Raw genomic sequence first — 23,107 nt, forward strand, 5'->3', positions numbered from 1 at the left:
CAACAGAGCTCACACTGTATTTCCTCATTTCATACTTGGAAGAACTTTGGAATCATAGCGTGGTAGAACATAGAATGTTGTCTTATATCAAGTCAGACTATTTGTCTATTTATTCAACATCTCCATTGCTGTTCTCCAGAATTTGAGACAAAAATGTCTTATCCTCCTATTTGATCATTCCAAGGATTTAATCTGGAACTTTAGGATGTAAACCACTTTTTATTATGAACTATATTGAATAACATAACATATGTTCTTTGCAATATATATTATTTAAGTCACACAATCCAAACATGAATAGAGATATTAACAGTTTTCAGTTACTTACCATAATTGTTCAAGTCCAGAATGCAGTAAAGAATTAACAGTAAGTTTATATATTTATTTTGAAAACAATGACATATGAAGCCACCATTCATGGAAAGAAGACACAGGAGTACAAGTAGGAGTAGAGATATGCCACTATAATAATTTGAGTATAAAGCGCAAACTCGACATTCTTAACTTATGTAAATAAGTTAAGCATACATAAATATACACACAGAAAACAGAGAACAGATGTCCACAGAATATTATGGATTTTAATTCCATAATTTATTTTGCTTTACTGGAACTGTTAGAAAACTATGGTAGTATCTACAGAAAGGGGATAAATGATGAAATGTGTATATGACACTATGGCACAAGTATCAAAACATGATGTGTTTGCATCATATCATGGTGGTTAGGAATAGACACCTACTGGAGCATATATACTATCCATCTACATTGTCATATTTTTATAGCTTATTAATTGTATGTTTTTAAGAAATAAAAAAGATGTAAAAAAATTATAAATATAATTTCCATGTGAATAGTATCTTAACCTCAATATATCGTATGACTATAGGTACAGATATTGGAGGGATATATATTCATACTATTCATATTTGATTTCTATGTTTGAATATAGAAAAATGGTTCCAATGAAACGGGAAGAGATTCAGACTGATAAAGTAATGCTAAGTCATACTGAACAGGAGTTAAATTTGTTTAATATATACCACTTCCAAATCCTTAGAGAAGCCAAGGAAGGAGAAAGACTGGTAGAAAAGCAGAACTTGGAGCAATTTTAACTCAGTACTTTGACATCCTCCAACTTGGAAAGCAGTAGTGGAAGCTATGCAATCTTGTTCTGGATTCCTTAACATTATGGCGAATGTTACTGAGATATACTACTGTAAGTCACTTTTATTGTGTCAACATTTTATTACTATCATTCAAGTCAAGTGTAGTTTATAAAAATGTTAACTACATTCCAGGAACTTTCTGCTATTATCTTTTGAAAATAAGTATTGCTGCGTGTGCTAATTTTGCTCTGAATAAGGGTTAGGAGAATTAGCTGTTTGACTTGAGTGTTTCCAAGAAGAGTTCTCAAGGGATGATAAACAGCTTCTAGATTCCTTCTAAATTTTATTAAATGAAACAATTCTGGAAAAGTTAATTAAATATTCTGATTTAAACCTTTCAGACTGGGGTTTTAAGATGACTTCTAAATTACTGAGTCATAATCAAGGCACTGTGCTCCCTGTTTGTTTTTTTTAACCTTTTTTTCTTTTTCTATGGTATATGGAGAACCACAGGGATGACTGTGGAAAACTACTACTATAGTACAGTTCAAGTTAAACTTCTGGAATCAATATCCTGACCTTTGCTACCTTGAAGGGCTTACAGATATATAAAATTATAAATCTGAAATAAAAAGGTCAAGTCAGTGGGATTAAGGAATTAGAACACCATACATTGGGACAAAGATTGTATTTTAATTACATCTCTTAATTAAAGTGCATTATAAATAGCTTATCTTATGAGTAAAACCTTACTCTACATGAAAGAACATGCCATATCCATATATGTATAGATGGTGGGTTGGTGGGGGGGGGTTCCGTTCCATTAAGTGTTTGTTCACTTTCAGTGACTGCTTGGACTAGTTCCTGCAGTTCTCTTAGCAAGATTTCAGAAGTGGTTTGAGCTGAGAGTTAATGACTGAACCAAGATCACTCTACTGGTTTTGTGCCAAAGGTAGGATTAGATGTCACAGACTCTGGGTTTCTAGACATGATACATGGTAGAACAGGGGTCCCCAACCTCTGGTCCTTGGACCGGCACCGGTCCGCAGCATGCCAGAAACCAGTCCACGCAAACAAGTAAAGCCCCATCTGCAGGATGCAGGCAGTACATGAAACCACGGCTCCTCTAGTCCGTGGAAAATCCCTCTTCACAGAACTGGTCCCTGGTGCCCAAAAAGGTTGGGGACTTCTGTGGTAGAATACATAATTATCCAATATAATACTTATATGTAAGCGTGTAGGTCTATATATATGTTGAATATAGTATGTTTTTAAATGTGTGTTCTGTATGTGTACACTTGAGAGCAAGCAACTAAATTTCATTTTAATGTGTGCCATTGTGCCCACAGGAAAAATGACAATAAAGGTTATCATCATTATCATCATTAATGTCAACATAATTGTCCAGAGTAGGGTATCCAGACAGAATTACAGGACTTGCTTCTACTAGAAGAACAGAATGTAATGTTTAGATTGCAGTAAAAGTGTTTTATAATTCCAAATGGATCAATTCTAAGTAACAAACTCATACACATCCATTTACTAAAAAAATGTGCACGCACTATTAAATCTTAAATTACATATACCTCCCTAATGCTGTACCAAATTTACCTTAGGGCCTTGTCTTCCTGGATATCCTGGCAAACCAGGAACACCAAGTTTACCCTGTAATTAAAAAAAACATTAATTTTTCATTTACTTTTTCCAAATATCTCCATATTGTAAGTACCATTTATATGTAGTCATCGTACTTATTGATTTTTAACTTTTTGGATCTGTATATCCATCCATAGACTGATCTATTTGTCTGTCTGTCTGTCCATCTATCCCATCGATACTAAATTTATGAGGATCAGAAAAGACATTTATGAAAGATGGAATACATGATACCTGCTCAGAGTAAGCCATGGAAGAAGAAAGGGTGCTTTTTGGAGTATTTCAACATAAACATTGTGCAGGAAAGCACCAGAATAAAGTTTTTTAAGAAGATTTATTAAGGAATGTTCCTCTAAATAAGCTGATAGTACCCAAGAGAAAACCAACAGTTAACTGGGACTGACCAAACTTTATCAAAAGTCATAGAACTGGATGAAAACTATAAGATTTGGAGACATCATACAAAATGAGACTTTGTACCACATGGACTTCTCCTTTGATTCTTCTGGGGTTCAAACCAAGCATAATCAGATAGATTTCAAGCTGGGTTGTGTGTTGTGTGAATGTGTGTGTGGTGTTTTGAAGCCCTTCTCATCTTCTACTAGCCCCAGAAGGATGGAATTAAGTACTGCTCAGGTCTTTAAGCATGCCTTCGCTCTACAAAGCACTTGGTCTTCTCTGAACAAACAAAATAGCTGGCAGCACTATATTTTCTCCCAAAGCTACCTGTTTCTGAATTGATTACGACAGTCAATGCAAAAGTAATGCAAACCCTCTTGGGCTAGGGTCATGTTGGTTGTATTGTTAGACTGCTCTTGTTCTCATAAAACACTTAACTAAGACAGTCACTAACAAATCAAATCTCCTTATCAGTGATTCTATAGCAATACATAATGAGAATACAGAGTCCCTAGCTTAATATCCATTAAATTGTTGTGCTGAAAAAATATTGGTAAAATTTCATTACTTTACTGGCCTCTTTAATATCGACTGTGCAAACAGGTGTTGTTTGGCCATTACTGCAAGCCAGAGTTCAGAAGATGTGCTGTGCGCTGCCAAGCCTTGGCAAGAATTTGATAATGGAGAAGTTTGCTTTTTCAGCTGCACTTTCTCTTCAGTACTTTGGAGGAATTCCAATGATACATCTAACTGGTTGGAGTTAGTTTAACTCTTTGCATGTTGGAATATTAGTTTGAGCTAATTTAACTTCCCAGTGGCTGACAGGGCCAACTGAAACCTTTTGTATGTTCTCACAACATACTTCCCCAATCCAGTTAAGTATATTGAATGAATAGGATCATTGTGCCAAAAGGAAAATATACTAAAACATAGAATAGTAGAAAACACGAATGGCAATGAGAAACCTGGAAGAATTTGAGGGCTTAGTTAAATATTTCAACTTCCTGAACCTCCTCCCTCCCTCCCTCCCTTTTTTTTGAACCTTGAAATATTCACTTTTCAAACTTTCAGAGCAGCAGTAGCTATGATGATAAAGCTGATGATATTCCTGAGATCTTTAATATATACATTATTAATATATACAATAATCAGGGTCCTCAGCAATACACATAGTTATCGTTCTTGAGATTTGATCAAGCAAGAAATTGTAAAAGCATTCCATTCAAGAGGAAATTTGTGTCTTTAATAAATTTTATGCCTATGTAACCAATCTTAAATCTTAACTTAGTTATGTTTGTTGCTTTTCTTACCACATTTCAGAAGATCAGGAGCTGGAGCTAAGTGTTTAAATCTATATTTTATAATTTGTAGCATTAGATTTTGAGATTCATTAGGCTATTATTTAAAAGGCCAAGATTTATTCTTTATCAACCCAAAGTATGGGATGCAGAGTACAGATTCTAGATGAATGTTAAAAAGGAACCTTAACAATATTTTAATAGCAAAACCAACTACCAGCACTACGGGGGGGGGGAGGGGGAGAGAGAGCTGGATGCATTGAAGGAGATACTTGACAGCCATCTATCTGTCTCTTAGACACCTTAATTAGTATTATTGCACTGAGCAGGGTTTGTCCTCAATGGGTTATTTTTTTCTTCTTTTCTAAGATTCAATGATCCATGGATAGGCTGTGGAGCAAGTAAAGACACAGATTGCTCTATAACCAACCTGTAACAACTTCACGTAAAGAATACTCATGTTAACCTTTGCAAAATTCCACTAGCTCCGATTTTTCTTCTGCCCACACTCCTTTCAATCAAATTCTATATCTATCATAATACTTCCATATCAAAATAGCTCAATAGGAATTAATTTAGGTTTTGGGAGAAAGTACGGTAAGTTTCATATAATCCTGTTTTTTATGGAATAGGAATTTAATGGAAACTTAAGTGATAACTTTCCAATTATGCTACCATTTATCCATAATTATAATAGTGGCGTTCTTTATTCATGACCTTTTTAACAGCTGGCAAGATGTCTTGAAACATTATAAGGATCATTAATTCCAAATAGCTCCCAACAGTTAAGTGAAGCTGAAAGGAATATTTTCTGGAATGAATGATCTGACTTTGAAAGTATTTTTATGACAGCTTATAAAGCTTCTAGTATCAAATTATAACCTTCCTTTCTCTTTTTCATATGGAAAGGGAATCACCTGGGGAGAGTCATTCACAAGATCCTTATAAACAAACATGTCTTTGATCAGGCCACCGATGCAATCATGCAGAAATGTAGTTGAATGAAAGGCTATCTACACACCAAACAGAGAGAAAGGACAACTGGAAGGAATTTGGGGAAGGTGAAAGAATTTACCTAAATGTACAGACAGACACTAGGTACAGAAGGATTATTCAGGAAAAGTTAATTCGGGGACTATTTCAGAAACGGAAACAAAGTATTGAGGAGACCCTACAAACTAACCTTGGTCCACTGCTCTACCGTTTGTAATAAATTGTGGCTCTTCTTTTTTCCTTGAGAAAAAACTGTGGTTTAAGTGGGGGATTTGGTTTTCCAGCTAACACCTCTCACTGGCATAACAGTAATCATGTAAAAACGTGTGGTTTTTTTTTTCTCCACATGGAAAAAACGGGACATATGAAATACATTCTCATTAACTTCAAATGTCTTTGTTACAAATCTGAGGTTCCCCCCATCCTCTACGTGTTTCAAACATAACATAAATGTTTCCATATGTCTTTTGTGCTTCAATTATTTTTGTCATATTCTTGGTAGTATCGTGCTGGTCAATTCTGATAATAGAAATATCAAACCATTACAAACCTTTTCTCCAGCTTGGCCAGGGCCACCTGAGTCTCCGGTAGGACCTGTACGACCTTTAGGACCTTCAGGGCCATCTTCTCCTCGAGGACCAATAGCACCAACTTCACCCTTAAAAATATTGTGTAAATAAAGCAATAAAAACCACCTGTCTCCACAAAAGATCAAAAAGGGGAAAAAAACCTGAACACTAACTGAAGTCCAGCTACCCTCACAAATTAAGTTCCTCCTAAAGCTTTCTAAAGACAATAACTAAGGAGCCACCCCAGAAAGCAAAAGGGTTGGTTTGCTTCCCGCCCCCGCCCCTATAACCTGATTAATCAGCATCCTCATTAGTTGTTCTGGCTAAAATCAGAAAGGTTGACACTATTAATTGGAGCCAACTGTGATACAGGGAGAAATCCTCAGTTTTTTCTTCTGTAAAACTTTCTTGTTGCAGGTCCCTCAAGATCTATCGTCTTAATCTTGACATTGGTTTCAATTTATTTTGAATAAATTAATATTATTGAAACTCGACCCATCTCAAAAATCGCCTTGATGATCCATTTTATACATATATACATACATACATACATATATATATTGTACTATATTGACACGCAAGTTAACAATGCTGAATAAAAGAAAATCAATTGCTTTACTTCGTTGTAAGACGTTTTGAGGTTTTGAAATTTTCATGACTACTATTGTAAGAAGCAACAAGTAATTTGAGACCTGTCACAAGAGTGCAAAAGCTGACACATTCATACCAATAATGAGAATCATAAATCATAAATGTCTGGAGCATACTAAAAGCAATGCTATTGCAGGAGTAGCATAAAGGAATGTGCGTACAATGATTCCACTACTGTATGTTGTTAATTTATAATTTTAAATTACTTTAAGGTTACCTTCCAGCCAAGGTGAGACAATGGGGAACAATTAAATAGTAAATACCAGTATTAACTTAAAAATCAATGATTAATAAAGCATAAATAAAGTCTTAATAAAAAGTTATCCCATCCTCAAGATTATAAAAGTCAGAAGCCATACAGTCCCATAAAATACACCTCTTATAAAAAAGGTCTCAAAAAGCAAGTGTATCTTTTGACATTTCCGAAAGTTCTGCAGTAGAGATTACTAAAAGCTCTCATCAATCTACAGGGCAGAGATGGTGGGGAGAGGAATGGAGGATAGAGTAGTACTAGGACAAAGTACATAGTCTTGCTAACAAAGATCACATGCCTTCAATAGCAATAACCCTTAGATTTATATACAACTTCATACTTCTTTACAGCCCTCTCTAAGCAGTTTACAAAAAGTCAGCGTATTGCCCTCAACAATCTGTGTCCTCATTTTACTGACCTCAGAAGGATGGAAGGCTGAGGCGACCTTTGAGTCAGTCAGAATCGAACTGCTGGCAATTCCTTAGTCAGTTAATGACCAGAGCAACATAGAAACTAATTATTAAAACTCTAATATATAGTCATCTTTCCTTTCCTTTTGGGGGAACATAAAAGTCTTCAGAAGAATCAATCATATCCATTGCACAGTGGTTTTCATTAAACAAAGATCTCTGTTCAACTGAGACTAAAAAACCGACTGAATGGATGTAGTGATAATGAAAGTTCCCTTTACCAGTCCAAGAATTTCAGTACAATGCCTCATTAGATCTAAAGCGGTTCTAAAGTAATACTTACTCTATCGCCCTTAAGGCCCATATCACCTTTAAATCCAGGGAAGCCATCTTCACCCTATGTTTTTTGTAGTGAGAAAGGGAAACATAATAGAGTTCCTTAAGAAATCAGAATGGAAGTTGTTCAAGAATTTGGATAAATTAATATAATACATATGACAACCATAGCTATTTTCAAATCAAGTCTTTTTTATAGTCGTAGACTGACATAACATAGCTATTTTGCTGTAAGTCGCAATAATTTACATTACTAAAGCTAGATCATACACCAAATTACTGCAACATGGCAATTTCTGTATCTGAAAAAAAAATGCCACAGCTGAGTTGAATTATTTTCCAGCTTTATAAAAAAGAAGAAAGAATAATGAGAAAGGTGCTTACAGCAATAGGAACATTCATTTCTTAATTTGTCAATGAGCTCTTCATTATAATATTTTGTCATTGTTGTTAGTTACGAAGTCATGTCCGACCCATTGCGACCCCATGGACAACATTCCTCCAGGCCTTCCTGTCCTCTACCATCTTTTGGGGTTCATTTAAGCTCACGCCTACTGCTTCAGTGACTCTAACCAGCTACCTCCTTCTCTGTCGTCCCCTTCTTCTCTTGCCCTCAATCTTTCCCAGCTCTTCTCCAGTGAGTCCTTCCTTCTCATTAGGTGGCCAAAGTATTTGAGTTTCAGCTTCAGGATCTGGCCTTCTAAAGAGCAGTCAGGGTTGATCTCCTCTAGGACTGACCAGTTTGAACGCCTTGCAGTCCAAGGGACTCACAGGAGTCTTCTCCAGCACCATGGTTCAAAGGCCTCAATTCTTTGGTGCTCAGCCTTTCTTATGGTCCAACTTTCACAGCCATACATTGCAACTGGGAAAACCATGGCCTTGACTACTGTATAAGCACTTTTGTTGGCAGGGTAATGTCTCTGCTTTTTAGTATGCTTCATTATAATATTACTTTTCCTTATTAAATTTCCTGCTTATATTTCCAGTTTTAAAAGTGTTGGGATTTTTTTCCCATCAAATATTTCATGTTCAAAAGTTGATTGGAATATAACCCAAAGATACTACTACTGATTAAAGGCTAATTAGCATAGCCATATTTTACTTGTTGCAATGATGTAGTAACCACAGAAAATCTGCACCTGGAAAGGTCGAAAACAGCTTTCCAAATGATCCAGCCAATGAAGTCCAGCATTTGATTGGATTCATAATGGGTTTGTTCTGTTGAGGGTCTTTGTTTCTCTTTTTTATGTTATCTTTTTCTGATGCTGGTGGTGGATGAACCAGCAATCATTGGAACCAAACACTAGAATGCTTCTGTTATATATCAATGGTATTATGAGCCTTGGCAAATAATTTCAAGGATTCCTTAGTAGGCTGCTTTCTATGAGTTCACATTTGAATACTAACAGACATAATTAGTATCTCCCAAATTAGAACATGAATCTCTCTTTTTTCTTACTTCTCTGAATTGTGCCAAGCAGTTCTCAGATCAAACACACAGACTAAGAGATAAATTTAAAGAAGTGGCAGTTTTGTAAAGTAAAAAAAAAACCCTCTCTAGATATATTTATTACACAGTTATTGCTCTCCAGCAGTGTAGACCAATTGATCTTTGAAAAAAAAATGCAAATATTGTAGAATATGAAAAGATCTGTCCATTCCTGTTTCTGACATTTTTGTAATGTTCATAGAGTACCTCTAATCTTTAATGCAGTTATAAATGCTATAATAATATCTCAAGAATCAGGAATCCTGGAAAATGTCATTCCCAGCAATGAGATCCCTATTAAAAATATTTACCAATCCTCCAACAGATTGTGTTCAACTGTTAAACTCTCTCTCATTCATAAACAATTAACACATTTTCTGTGGGAGATGACCAGGCTGAGCCCGAGGGATGAAATAAATGCACCATCAGTCTTGAATCTTTTTGCACCCACAGGAGATCTAGGTCCAGCCCACCTTGAATTCCACTGACTCTTATCTACTGCCAATTTGCTTTGACTGTTAGTAGTTCAGATTCTTGTAGAGAGCCTAAGCTTACAATAAACCAGGAGTGTCAAACACATCATGTGACGTGTCGCGACATATCACAATTTTTCCCCATTGCCAGAGCTGGGGTGGACACAGTTTTGGCATGATACATCTGGCCCATGGGCCAGCAGTTTGACACCCCTGCAATAATCCCTTATATTAATTTGAACTGCCTGGATTTCCTGATTTCTCACGCTTGACATTTCCTGTCTTATTTTGGAAGAAATACAAGAAAAATTCTGCTGAAATCATTGGGCCATCTGAAGACATTACAGGAGGATACTCTGCCCCTATGGCCATTTCTCAGCCACCATATAATAATCTTGCACCTTTAATAGACATGATTTTCAATTACATTTTCCCATTTAATTGGGGTGCCTTTTGCAATAGAACGTAAACACAATTAACAGATTACCTTTTCACCTTTGCCACCCTTTAGACCTCGGACTCCATCAGCGCCCTACAGGAAAGTACAAGTGACAATGGCCAAGAGACCAGATTAGCAAAACTTAGTGCCAAGTTGATTGTTTATCAAACATAAACATCATGTTAGCCATACCTTTACACCACGAGGACCAGGATAGCCAACTGGGCCGTGAGGACCTGCAGGGCCCTAGAAAACATTGAATTATAGTTAGATTACACTATGTGAGGTTTAAACAGTATACAAGTACTACTACAACATGATGCTACACATTTACTTTTTCAAAAGTATCAGTAGTTGCTGTTTTGAACATGCTTTCTTAACATAATCGAAAAGGTTCAGTAAGCAATGTCCAGAAATATGTTAATTTATGGCAATTGTGATCGACTTATGTTCATTCATTTAATGACTGTTTGAAGTTACAATGGCACTGGAAAAAAATGGCATAACTTGTTTTCACACTTATGAGCACTGCAGCATCCCCATGGTGATGTGATCAAAATTCAGGTGCTTGACAACTGGCCTGTGTTTATGACATCAGCACTGTCATGTGATCACAATTTGTTACTTTCCCAGCCGTTTCCAACTAGCAAAGTTAATGAAGAAGCCAGATTTGCTTAACTGCCACATGCTTCACTTAAAAATTGCAGTGATTTGCTTAACAATGATGGCCAAAATAAATTGTAAATGGGGCTCAACTCCCTTAACAACTGTCTTGCTTAGCTACAGAAATTCTGTATTACGAAAGGCTTTTCCAGTGTATTGCAAAATAACTATGGAATTTTAAACCAAGGCTACAGTGAACTGTGCCATGCAAATCCATCTAAATTGAACGATAAATTACATAGCTATTCAGGACAATTTTGTACCTTAATATACCCAATTTTTAAAAATCACATCAAATAAATATTTATACTAATTTATGAGCATTAGGAAATACCATGATAGTATTAGGCATGCTATCCTTAGTTCCTATATTTCTTAACAGAAGGACACATATGGGCTGACTCTCTTTTTTTATTTATGCTAGGATATATTTCTGAATTAGGACTATCATTCACAGTGTTGGAAGCATTAATTCCTCAGGAGGAAAATTAAAACTAGCTCATTGGCTGCAAAGTTTTTCTTCTTTTAACTTACACAGGATTGGATGGAGGTCAGAAATGAAGTCAATGGAGGAAGAAATAATTATTCTATCACCCATAGACAAATACTTAAATGTGGTAGTTCTAACTTGGACCGAGAACCCACATACTTCCTTTTACCTACATAAGAGGGTCAATTGACCATTACATAAACAGCATGTTACATGAGCAAAGAAACTAACAAACAAAAAATATAATTGCTTAATATTTTACTACATTACTCTAGCAGAGTTTGGAAACATTGATTTACTAAGTGTGTGTGTGTGTGATTGTGTGTGTGATTGTGTGTGTGTGCGCGCCCGCACATGTGTTACAAAAGAAAACTTAGAATTTTGGATGGTCAGTATTGGGTGGAAAAACAACACTGGATAAAACGGAAGAATTATGGAATTAAAGGGACCATCTGTATTCTGCTGAATCATTACAGTAATGATACTGTACTGCATTATCTAATTAGATGATGAATATTCCTCGCCATGGTTTTAATGTACTAATGTGTAAAAACATTACCTTTCACTTTGAGAGCGGGCAACTGAATTTCATTTTTTATGTGTGCCATTGTGCCCACAGTAAAAAAAAATGACAATAAAGGTTATCTTATCTTTCAAACCTGTTGATGCATGCTTTTGTGAATGCACTGGTACCTTGCTACTCAACTGCTTTGAAACTCATCAAATTTGGTACTCAGTGCATTTTGATGTGAAAATTTTGTCCCGGTACTCATCATCTGTTTGGTTCTCAATGCACAAGCTAGAACTTGTCAGTGTCAGCCACCTTGTGACTCACTACATTATTCCTTATGGGAAAAATCTGTTTGATGCTCATCGTTTTTGGCATTCATTGCACTTCTTGGAACCAATTAACGATGAAGACTGAGGTACCACTGTACTTCAATACATGTTTAGGCTTCTACCTACCATATCCAACTCAGCTAGGAGTGTTAACTTATTTTAAAACCAGTCTTCTGGATTTTAACTATCTGTGAATGTGACACGTACTTTGACAATATAACCTGAACAACATAAAGTTGCCGAGTAGTAGTAGTAAGCTCATTTGATTTGAAGTAATAAAAGTTTACTTAAATTTAAAGTAAATTTAAAATGGAAAAATAAGTAGGATGCTCAGTGAGAACAGAATGAAAAATCATTCTGACTTTATTTATTTATGTATTTATTTAATTTATTTGCTGCCCATTTTGTATCAAAAGAACTCTGGGCAGATTTATTGCCTAATTGATCATGAATTATAGTGTTATTGCCTTATTTATTGGCAAAAGTATTGGGAAAACTCAGTTATTCTAGAGAACAGTATAAATAGTATGAAATTATTACCATCATCACCATCTATGGGCAATAGCTAAAACAGTACAGAAAATATTCTCTTTTCTCATCACTTTTAGGCTGAATGTTCCCCTTTTATCCTTAAATAGAGATGATCCTGTTGATGAATTTAACACTTTTGTTTTTTGTTAATCACTCACAGACAGTAAGACAGTACAGCTTTTTTGTACAGCCAAGACAGTACAAAAAGAATTGCATGGGAGAAATTAAAGAAATAAATATGCTTCAGTAGAAGAAAAAAAAGCTTTTGAAAAAAAACTAGAGTTCAGTGATGCTAGTTCTAATGGTCTAAGATTTCAATCACAGTTTATCATAATTTCATATCTGTCACTTTTTCTAATTACACACTCACTCACTTATACACACTCACTTTTTACAGCAATAAATATATAAATAAAGTATAAACATACCGTGTCACCTTTCTCTCCAGACTGTCCTTCTTTGCCTGGATGGCCCTATTAACAAAATATATATAGGGGAGGAGAAACACTTAGTATGCAAATACAAATGGATTCATTCCTATTCTCAAATATCTTTATTTTTTGGATTTTTGTTATTTTAAAAAGACATTACCAACTTGAAATATCCACCCTCTCCTCTTAGAGAAACTTGGCATCTATAATCTGATTAGGGATAGACAAATTCTACTAAACTTCTACTAATGATTATTTTCAGGATCTTCTGAAAAGGATTCACAGTCAAAGTGGTATAAAACTGACATATGTTTACAGTGAACGGTGTAAAGCAATGACGTCACTGAAGTCTTTGGACAATCTGATAGATAATGGTTATTGTTTTTATCACCTGTTGCTTCTGCTGAGTACGCCCCTTTACTTCAGCCTCAAAATCCCATTATAATGACATCACTGAATAAATATCAGAAGAATTCATTTGATTCATTAGGTCAAAACCCAACACATTGGAAGTATTTTGCTTCCCCAGAATGGCTAACCAGAGTTGTCCTGCCTTCTTGGCATTCCCTTTCACAGACATTCTGAATAGAAAATTACTTTTAAAAGCCTCCAATTGAATCCATATACCAGGGTTTCAATGGGAGACACAGCCATATAATTGAAGTCCTATTCCCTCTTCAACAGGGATTGCATGTGCATAACATGAGGAGCAGGGCTACAATCATATATCTTGATTTTTGCCCTGCTTTACAACCCCTTTTAAACTTATCTAAACTGGGGACCATTTCTACAGCTTGGAATAATGAATTCTATATCTAAGTTATTTTAAATGAATAATTTAAACTGTCCTGAATCTAGGAAGGGCATTATGCAATTTGGGGAGAAGGCAAAATTAGCCTTTAAAATAGGAACTCTATGGTACCATATATAGGAGAACATAAGGTTATTTAGAAACATGTTGTTTAGTTGTCTTTCCTGCCAAATGGGAAGTCTGGGACCAGATAACATGGCAAAAATTATTTCCTACTCCCACTCTTCTTTCAATATGGGGAATACAGAATGAAATACACCTTGTTACAAACATTTTTCATGTCTTTATTTGTTTGATTGTTATATATATGGGATAGGGAGGCAGCTGCAGAGCTTCCCCTGAAAATAAATTATCAGATGTCACTAGGAAAAAAGAAAGTTAAATGGTGGTGAAGGGAAGCAGATTTTGGTGAATATCACATTTCCCATAATATATAATTTTAGGCTGCAAACTAAATTAGAGTCACAAAATATTTCAAAATAATAACTGACATAATCCAGCTATATGTGGATATTAGCATACCATGAGGCCGTTCTGGCTACATTAATAACACTAGCATCTAGAGATTGTCTTCGAATGTACAAATTAGTATCGACAATATATCCAACCAACAAAGATGTTCTTTTATTTTAGATCCAAATATTTCTAAAGATAATGGAAAAGCAAGTAAAGCACTGAAAGTATTTCTCCATTTGATGTGTTTTCTCTGGAAGATAGGAATTGATTATTTTTATCTGTCACCAAACATTACACTAAAGTACACCATTAAAGTTATGGCACAACAAGATGAAAGAAAACAGTAATAGAAATATTTTACTGCCAGTACAAATCAATAGCCTGAAGATTTTCCCACTGGGTTAAATCCACATGCAAGTTAAGAGTATAATAAATCTTCAGCTTTGTTGTCCATCTCCAAAATGTAAGAATAAATATTAGATTCAGCGTGTGATTTAGGTTGTAATCTTACATAGTTACTTAGAAGCAAGATTAAATTAGTTTTACCTCTGAGTAGAAATGTAGTCCTCAACTTACAACAGTTTGTTTAGTGACTGTTCAAAGTTACAATGGCACTGAAAACTGACTTATGACCGCTTTTCACAGATATGATCTTTGCAGCACCCCCGTAATCACGTGATCAAAATTCAGATGCTTGGAAATTGGTTCATATTTATGACCGCTGTTGTGTCCCAAGGTCATGTGATCAATTTTTGCAACCGTCTGGCAAGCAAAGTCAATGGGGAAGCCAGATTCACTTAACAACCAGGTTACTAGCTAATCAACTGCAGTGATTCACTTAACAACTGAGGCAAGTAAGGTCTTAAATTACAGCAAAACTCACTTCACAAATGTCTCACTTCACAACAGAAGTTTTAGGCTCCATTGTGGTCGTAGGTGGGGGACTACTTGTACTAGGGTTGCATCATCACACTCATTTCATTTTGCTCTGTTCTTTTAATACCTTTAATACTTTAGGGCAGGGGTCTTCAAACTTGGCCCTTTTATGACTTGTGGACTTCAACTCCCAGAATTCCTCAGCCAGGCATGCTGGCTGAGGAATTCTGGAAGTTAAAGTCCACAAGTCATAAAAGGGCCAGGTTTGAAGACCCCTGCTTTAAGGCAAATATTTCATTTCTGTTTTCCCTTAAAAATCGAACTTGCAACTCAACTCTCCTCTATTCTGATCTCTTTTTGTTTATAAGCGCAATAATAAAAGGATTGCTACATTGGCAATATATGTGTCACTCTTATTCTCAGTTACATAGAAGTAAATCTCACTGAATTCAGTGGGATTTATTTCCAAGAGATCAGAGTGTGATTGCGCTGTACCTGTTATTATTTTCAGAGAGATTAAGAAAGCCTAGTTGATAGTCTGAGAATCGATAAAAAGAATTTTCAACACACTGAGACTAAAATAACCTGGGGAAAGCAATGACCACATAACTGGCACAAATTCTACAGTATATTATGTTGAAACAAAACATATATTAAATCAGGGCTGATTTAACACAGATGTGCTATTCTTCAAATGTGTTAAATTCCGATAAGGTCATCAGCACAGATATGAGTTGTAGGATAGCATATCTGCAGAGTATCAGTCCAGGCAAGTCTGCACAAAATAATGAGGGCATATATATTTAAGCATAAATCTTAAACTTTTGTTCCTCTCCCTTTGTAATTATGAGGGAGATGGGGGCAGGAGGACCTTTTCTATTTGTATACCATGCTCTCAGAGTATATCATACTCTACAGAGTTAAATTATCTGAGAAATAAAGTATGCCAACTGTAACAAATTGGTTTTATCTGTGTATCGACCTCCTTTTGCAAGATGCCTAATCAAGCAGTGTAAAACTGGAGATGGTAGTTAATACAGCCCAGCAGTCCCATGTGAAGCCAAACAGAGATTCAATAATCTATGTTGCTTATCTGAGGAGGTTTGTGCATATATGTTTACTTTTTTTGTTATGTTTTCATCATATGCTAAATAAATAATAATCAAGAGGAGCTGGTGGTACAAAGTTTGCCAAGAGTGTTCCCAATAATATATCTTTTTTTATTAGATCACACTCTAAGCCATAATAGATTAATTTGTAATTGCCATGCAGTAATCTGACCACTAGATTAATTGGTCTAATACAGCCAGCTCTTTCTGGCATTGGCTCTACTTCATATATGCAAATCATATGGTTCACTATTAAGCTTTGGAATTATGAGTATCTGACTTCACAAATTATGCATTATCCCCATTTGTCTTCGGTAAGAGGTAAAGAGAATCCTTTAAAAACATGATTATCCACTGTAGAAGACAGTTTTTATTATTTGTATCATTACATCATCATCTGAGTGAAAACAATAATTCTAGTAAATGTGTATGGAGATTCTCAGTCATCCAGGTCATGATTGTCCCAAAGGTGCTTTTTCAAAAGCCAAATGGACTTTGTTTTTCCTGAAGACATTTGCTTCTCATCCAAGAAGCTTCTTCATATTCTGTAGCATTTGTCATGTGTGCTGTGTGATTGCACAACTAACACCCCTGGATTTAAATGATCATTATTAATCCATCATCCCCTTCATAGATTACTGCCTTGTCGTGGCAAAGGGGCTTGTGTAATTCAATGAAGCTATGAGCTATGCCGTGCAGGGCCACCCAAGCCGGAAAGGTCATAGAAGAGAGTTCTGACAAAACGTGATCCACTGGAGAAGGAAATGGCAAACCACTCTAGTATCTTTGCCATGAAAACCCTATGGACAGTACCAAAAGGCAAAACGATATGACGCTGGAAGATGAGCCCCTCAGGTCGGAAGGCGTCCAACATGCTACTGGGGAAGAGCAGAGGGCTAGTACTAGTAGTGCCAGAAAGAATAAAGCGACTGGGCCAAAGCCGAAAGGACGCTCAGCTGTGGATATGTCTGGTGGTGAAAGGAAAGTCCGATGCTGTAAAGATTTTTTCTCCATAGGAACCTGGAATGTAAGATCCATGAATCAAGGAAAGCTGGACGTGGTCAAACAAGAGATGACAAGACTAAACATCGACATCTTAGGTATCAGCGAACTAAAATGGACAGGAATGGGTGAATTTAATTCAGATGACCATCAGGTATACTACTGAGGGCAAGAATCCCTCAGAAGAAATGGAGTAGCCTTCATAGTCAATAAAAAAGTAGGAAAAGCAATACTAGGATACAATCCTCAAAATGACAGAATGATCTCAGTTCGAATCCAAGGCAAACCATTCAATATCACAGTAGTCCAAGTCTATGCCCCAACCACCAGTGCTGAAGAGGATGAAATTGACCGGTTCTATGAAGCCCTACAGCACCTTATAGAACTAACACCCAAAAATGATGTCCTTATCATCATGGGGGATTGGAATGCTAAAGTAGGAAGCCAAAATATAACTGGAATAACAGGCAAGTTTGGCCTTGGAGTACAAAATGAAGCAGGGCACAGGCTGATAGAATTTTGTCAAGAGAATATGATGGTCATAGCAAACACTCTTTTCCAACAACCCAAGAGACGGCTTTACACATGGACATCACCAGACGGTCAACACAGAAATCAGATTGACTATATGCTCTGCAGCCAAAGATGGAGAAGCTCTATACAGTCAGTAAAAACAAGACCAGGAGCTGACTGTGGCTCAGACCATGAGCTTCTTGTTGCAAAGTTTAGGCTTAAATTAAAGAAAGTAGGGAAAAGCGCTAGGCCAGTCAGGTATGAATTAAATCATATCCCTGTTGAATATACAGTAGAGGTGACAAATAGATTTAAGGAATTAGATCTGATAGACAGAGTGCCTGAAGAACTATGGACAGAGGTTCGCAACATTGTACAACAGGTAGCAACCAAAACCATCCCAAAGAAAAAGAAATGCAAGAAAGCAAAATGGCTGTCTGAGGAAGCTTTGCAAATAGCTGAGGAAAGGAGGGAAGCAAAAGGCAAGGGAGAAAAAGAAAGATACGCCCAATTGAATGCAGAATTCCAGAGAATAGCTAGAAGAGATAAGAATGCCTTCTTAAATGAACAGTGCAAAGAAATAGAAGAAAACAATAGAATAGGGAGGACCAGAGATCTTTTCAAGAAAATTGGAGAGATGAAGGGAACGTTTCATGCAAAAATGGGCATGATAAAGGACCAAAATGGCAGGGACCTAACAGAGGCAGAAGAGATTAAGAAGAGGTGCCAAAATTACACAGAAGAAATATACAAGAATGAGCTTAACTTCCCTGATAATCACAATGAGGTGGTCACTGACCTCGAGCCAAACATCCTAGAATGTGAAGTGAAGTGGGCCTTAGAAAAGCTGAGCAACAACAAATCTAGTGGAGGTGACAGTATTCCAGCTCAGCTATTCAAAATCTTAAAAGACGATGCAGTAAAAGTGCTACACTCAATTTGCCAGCAAATTTGGAAAACTCAACAGTGGCCACAGGATGGAAAAGATCAGTTTACATTCCAATTCCAAAGAAAGGCAGTGCCAAAGAATGTTCAAACTATCGCACCATTGCACTCATTTCTCATGCTAGTAAAGTTATGCTTAAAATTCTACAAGCTAGACTCCAGCAGTATGTGGATCGAGAACTACCAGAAGTACAGGCAGGATTTCGAAGAGGCAGAGGAACTAGAGATCAAATTGCTAACATACGCTGGATCATGGAGAAAGCTAGAGAGTTCCAGAAAAAACATCTATTTCTGCTTCATTGAATATGCTAAAGCCTCTGATTGTGTGGATCATAACAAACTGTCCTCAAAGAGTCCTCAAAGAGATGGGCATATCAGACCATCTTATTTGTCTCTTGAGAAACCTATATGCGGGCCAAGAAGCAACAGTGAGAACTGGACACGGAACCACTGATTGGTTCAAAATTGGGAAATGAGTCCGGCAAGGCTGTATATTGTCGCCCTGCCTATTTAACTTATATGCAGAGCACATCATGAGAAAGGCAGGGCTAGATGAATCAAAAGTTGGAATTAAGATTGCCGGAAGAAACATCAACAACCTAAGATATGCAGATGACACCACTCTAATGGCAGAAAGTGAAGAGGAACTAAAGAGCCTCTTGTTGCGAGTGAAGGAGAGTGCAAAAATTGGGTTGAAACTAAACATTAAGAAAACCAAGATCATGGCATCCGGCCCTCTCAATTCCTGGCAAATAGATGGGGAAGAAATGGAGGTAGTGACAGATTTTATTTTCCTGGGCTCCAAGATCACTGCAGATGGGGACTGTAGCCAAGAAATTAAAAGACGCTTGCTCCTTGGGATGAAAGCCATGGCAAATCTAGACAGCACACTAAAAAGCAGAGACATCACCCTGTCAACAAAAGTGTGTATAGTCAAGGCTATGGTCTTCCCAGTTGCAATGTATGGCAGTGAAAGCTGGACCATAAGAAAGGCTGAGCGCCAAAGAATTGAAGCCTTTGAACTATGGTGCTGGAGAAGAGTCCTGTGAGTCCCTTGGACTGCAAGGTGATCAAACCGGTCAGTCCTAGAGGAGATCAACCCTGACTGCTCTTTAGAAGGCCAGATCCTGAAGCTAAAACTCAAATACTTTGGCCACCTAATGAGAAGGAAGGACTCACTGGAGAAGAGCCTAATGCTGGGAAAGATTGAGGGCAATAGAAGAAGGGGACGACAGAGAATGAGGTGGCTGGATGGAGTCACTGAAGCAGTAGGCATGAGCTTAAATGGACTCCAGAAGATGGTAGAGGACAGGAAAGCCTGGAGGAACATTGTCCATAGGGTTGCGATGGGTCAGACAGGACTTTGCAACCAACAACAACAACAACAAATCCATCATGGTGACTCCAATGCAAACCGAAACTTTTGTTTGGTAAACGCATTTTGTTTACCAAACAAAACCATTTTGTTTTTAATAAAGATGCTCTAGCTCACAAAAGAAGAATAATTTTGTTGTTTCATTTTGAAATTGATTGTTTACCATTGGAATTAAAAGTACTACAATGATTAGAACTCAAAAGCTATGACTTCAACCTTAACCTAAAAGCAATGAAACATGTTTTCCAGTATTTGAGGGGCTGCCAGAAAGAAGAGGGGGTCATGTTATTCGCCAAAGCACCAGAGGGCAGGACAAGAAACAATGGTTGGAAACTGATCAAAGAAAGAAGCAATCTGGAATTAAGGAGAAACTTCCTAACAGTTTGGACAATTAACCAGTGGAACAGCTTGCCTCCAGAAACTGTGAGCGCTCCATCACTGGTGGTTTTTAAGAAGAGACTAGACAGTCACTTGTCTGTGATGGTATAGGTTCTCCTGCTTGAGCAGGGCGCCAGGCTAGAAGACCTCCAAGGTCCCTTCCAATTCTATTCTATTCTATTCTATTCTATTCTATTCTATTCTATTCTATTCTATTCTATTCTATTCTATTCTATTCTATTCTATTCTATTCTATTCTACTCTACTCTACTCTACTCTACTCTACTCTACTCTACTCTACTCTACTCTACTCTATTCTTACAGAGCAGTATATTTAATTTAAAAAATAGTTTTCTCGTAAAACTTGTATCATGTTGATTTCCAGTATTTTATACCTATCCTATACTGGTTAGGCAACTAAATGCATTTTAAAAAAATTCAGTACCAGTGCAATTTCTCATCTGCCATTTCAATTACCTTTTTTAAAAAATAAAAGCTTAGATGAGAAATGTGGATCAGGTTGAAATAATGAAACTGGATATGCTTTATATATTCTGCTTCGAGCTACTGGTGACGCAACTTCCTTGTTGAAATTCATGTGTATACCGCTGCAAAGTAATTTTTTTAACCCAAAATATAAAATGGACTAAATTGCATATCACTTACCGGAGGGCCATCAGTACCGGGAAGTCCTGACAGACCAGGTTTGCCCTGAGGTCCCTGGAAACAGAAGTAAAAGAAGACTTTTGGAAAGAAAAACAATCATAGTTGAGGTAGACTGGCATGCTGCCAATGTTTGCAAGTCAAAGATTATTCCCGAATCAAAATCAAAACTCAATCAGGAAGAAGAAATGAAGTAGCTTTCCAAAGTTTAAGGCTTATTAGACCATTTTGAAGTTGGCATCCAGCTGAACATCTGGGAATACATCATTTGAAAGGGGTGGTCTGAATATCATGGCATGTGTGAATATCATGGCATGATTTTTTCAAATTCACTTTCTCATTTATCTGTTACATATGTATGTCTCATTCTTTTTATTTGAGTACCGTATATTGAATACACATTGAAAATGTGGTAAATTTTAACACTCATGAGTAGGACTGAATGGCGAGACTCAAATAAATTGGCATGAATATCTGGAAACAATATCCATTTCTTCCATTTTTAGATGAATAAAAATGAATGAATGAAAATTGTTCTCATATAGGCAATTATCAATATTCAGATATTCCCAAGCTAGTATTCATATTTTGTTAACATTCATAAGTGAGTATTGCCATTTTCTAAAAACATCACAAGTATAAGCACAGTTGTGGAATAGTGGGATAAAACAGACAATCTCAAAGAAAGAAAGAAAGAAAGAAAGAAAGAAAGAAAGAAAGAAAGAAAGAAAGAAAGAAAGAAAGAAAGAAAGAAAGAAAGAAAGAAAGAAAGAAAGAAAGAAAGAAAGAAAGAAAGAAAGAAAGAAAGAAAGAAAGAAAGAAAGAAAGAAAGAAAATAAATGACATGAGGACATAGCTTGAATGAGACCTAAAAGAAATGTTTTTAATTAATGTGATTTTAGAGTTTGGACTTTCATGTAATTCTGGGGAATGATGCAGCTGCTTTAAAAGTTTGCAAACAGATACTACATATGAATCCCTATGCACTCTGATGAAACTTTTTTGAATTAAATCTATCTTTTTCTAATCAGATCTATTATCATGTGGTTGGAACAAGAAGCTTTGACCTAACTTGAAACTGATTTTGTTGTTGCGTCAGTAAAACTAGCATTTTGTTAGCATTTATACTCTGTTATGAAGCTACACAGCTGTGATAGCTGAAGCTTGCAAAGTGGAAATGAGGAGCCTGGGGCCAAACATGACCATACTCTAAATACAGGCCAGGTGCACAAGACCAGTTAAAGAGAGGGAGGGAGGGAAGGAGGGAGAGGAGATTGCAAGCAGTCTACTACAAAAGGGTAGGGGAAAGAAGTTCAGGGTTTAAACGTTAGAACACACATACTGTACACAGGAAACTAGTTTCTCCACCTTTTTAGATGTTCTGTTCATCAGAACAAAGGTTGCTTTTATTTGCAATTTATCTACTCAAGCTCCAGAGTCTCCAAAGTCAACTGGAGTCAGATGGTGCCAGGGCAACTTTTGATAATAGTTACAAAGGAATGGTGAATTGGTACTGCAGTAGATGCCATATGTATTTGAAAGAATAGTCTTCACATCTGTTGCTATCAAAGCGTTCTCAAAAATCTAACACATTCTTTTTAATTTAATAGGGGGTGTTTTTTTGGCTTTCAGGTAAAAGTTGCCAGCAGAAGATAAGCCAATCAATGGTTACTAACCAAATAGGATATATATATTTATCTTCATTATCATGCTTTTCACTATGTAATAGTGTGTGGGAATGAGATGGGGGGGTTGATGTTGCCTTCAATCAAGTAAGAGAGGGCATAGCCTGTAGCTGCATGATGGGTAAAGAAAGAAATTCAGAAAGAACCCCCCCTCCCCTAACTTCTCAGTCTACAAAAAAAAAACACAACAGGTGGGAGATTTGTACTATCAGACTTGCAACATTCTGTTAATGTAGCCTTACAATAAAGTTGAATTATCTCACC

General features: G+C 36.5%; 1 protein-coding gene across 1 annotated transcript in view; it reads right to left on the reverse strand.

Moving 5' to 3' along the window:
- Nucleotides 1-23,107, reverse strand: part of COL11A1 (collagen type XI alpha 1 chain) — a gene marked incomplete at its 5' end in the record, with an annotated part of 296,431 nt that overhangs the window by 124,621 nt on the left and 148,703 nt on the right. Inside the window, 7 exons of the mRNA XM_081322302.1 lie at nucleotides 2,721-2,774; nucleotides 6,006-6,113; nucleotides 7,682-7,735; nucleotides 10,124-10,168; nucleotides 10,268-10,321; nucleotides 13,028-13,072; nucleotides 21,162-21,215. Of these exons, the coding sequence (XP_081178428.1) occupies nucleotides 2,721-2,774; nucleotides 6,006-6,113; nucleotides 7,682-7,735; nucleotides 10,124-10,168; nucleotides 10,268-10,321; nucleotides 13,028-13,072; nucleotides 21,162-21,215 (414 nt within the window). The remainder of the gene's footprint in view (nucleotides 1-2,720; nucleotides 2,775-6,005; nucleotides 6,114-7,681; nucleotides 7,736-10,123; nucleotides 10,169-10,267; nucleotides 10,322-13,027; nucleotides 13,073-21,161; nucleotides 21,216-23,107) is intronic.

The sequence above is a fragment of the Vipera berus genome (genome assembly GCF_964194415.1).
Source record: "Vipera berus genome assembly, chromosome: 3".
NCBI lineage: Eukaryota > Metazoa > Chordata > Lepidosauria > Squamata > Viperidae > Vipera > Vipera berus.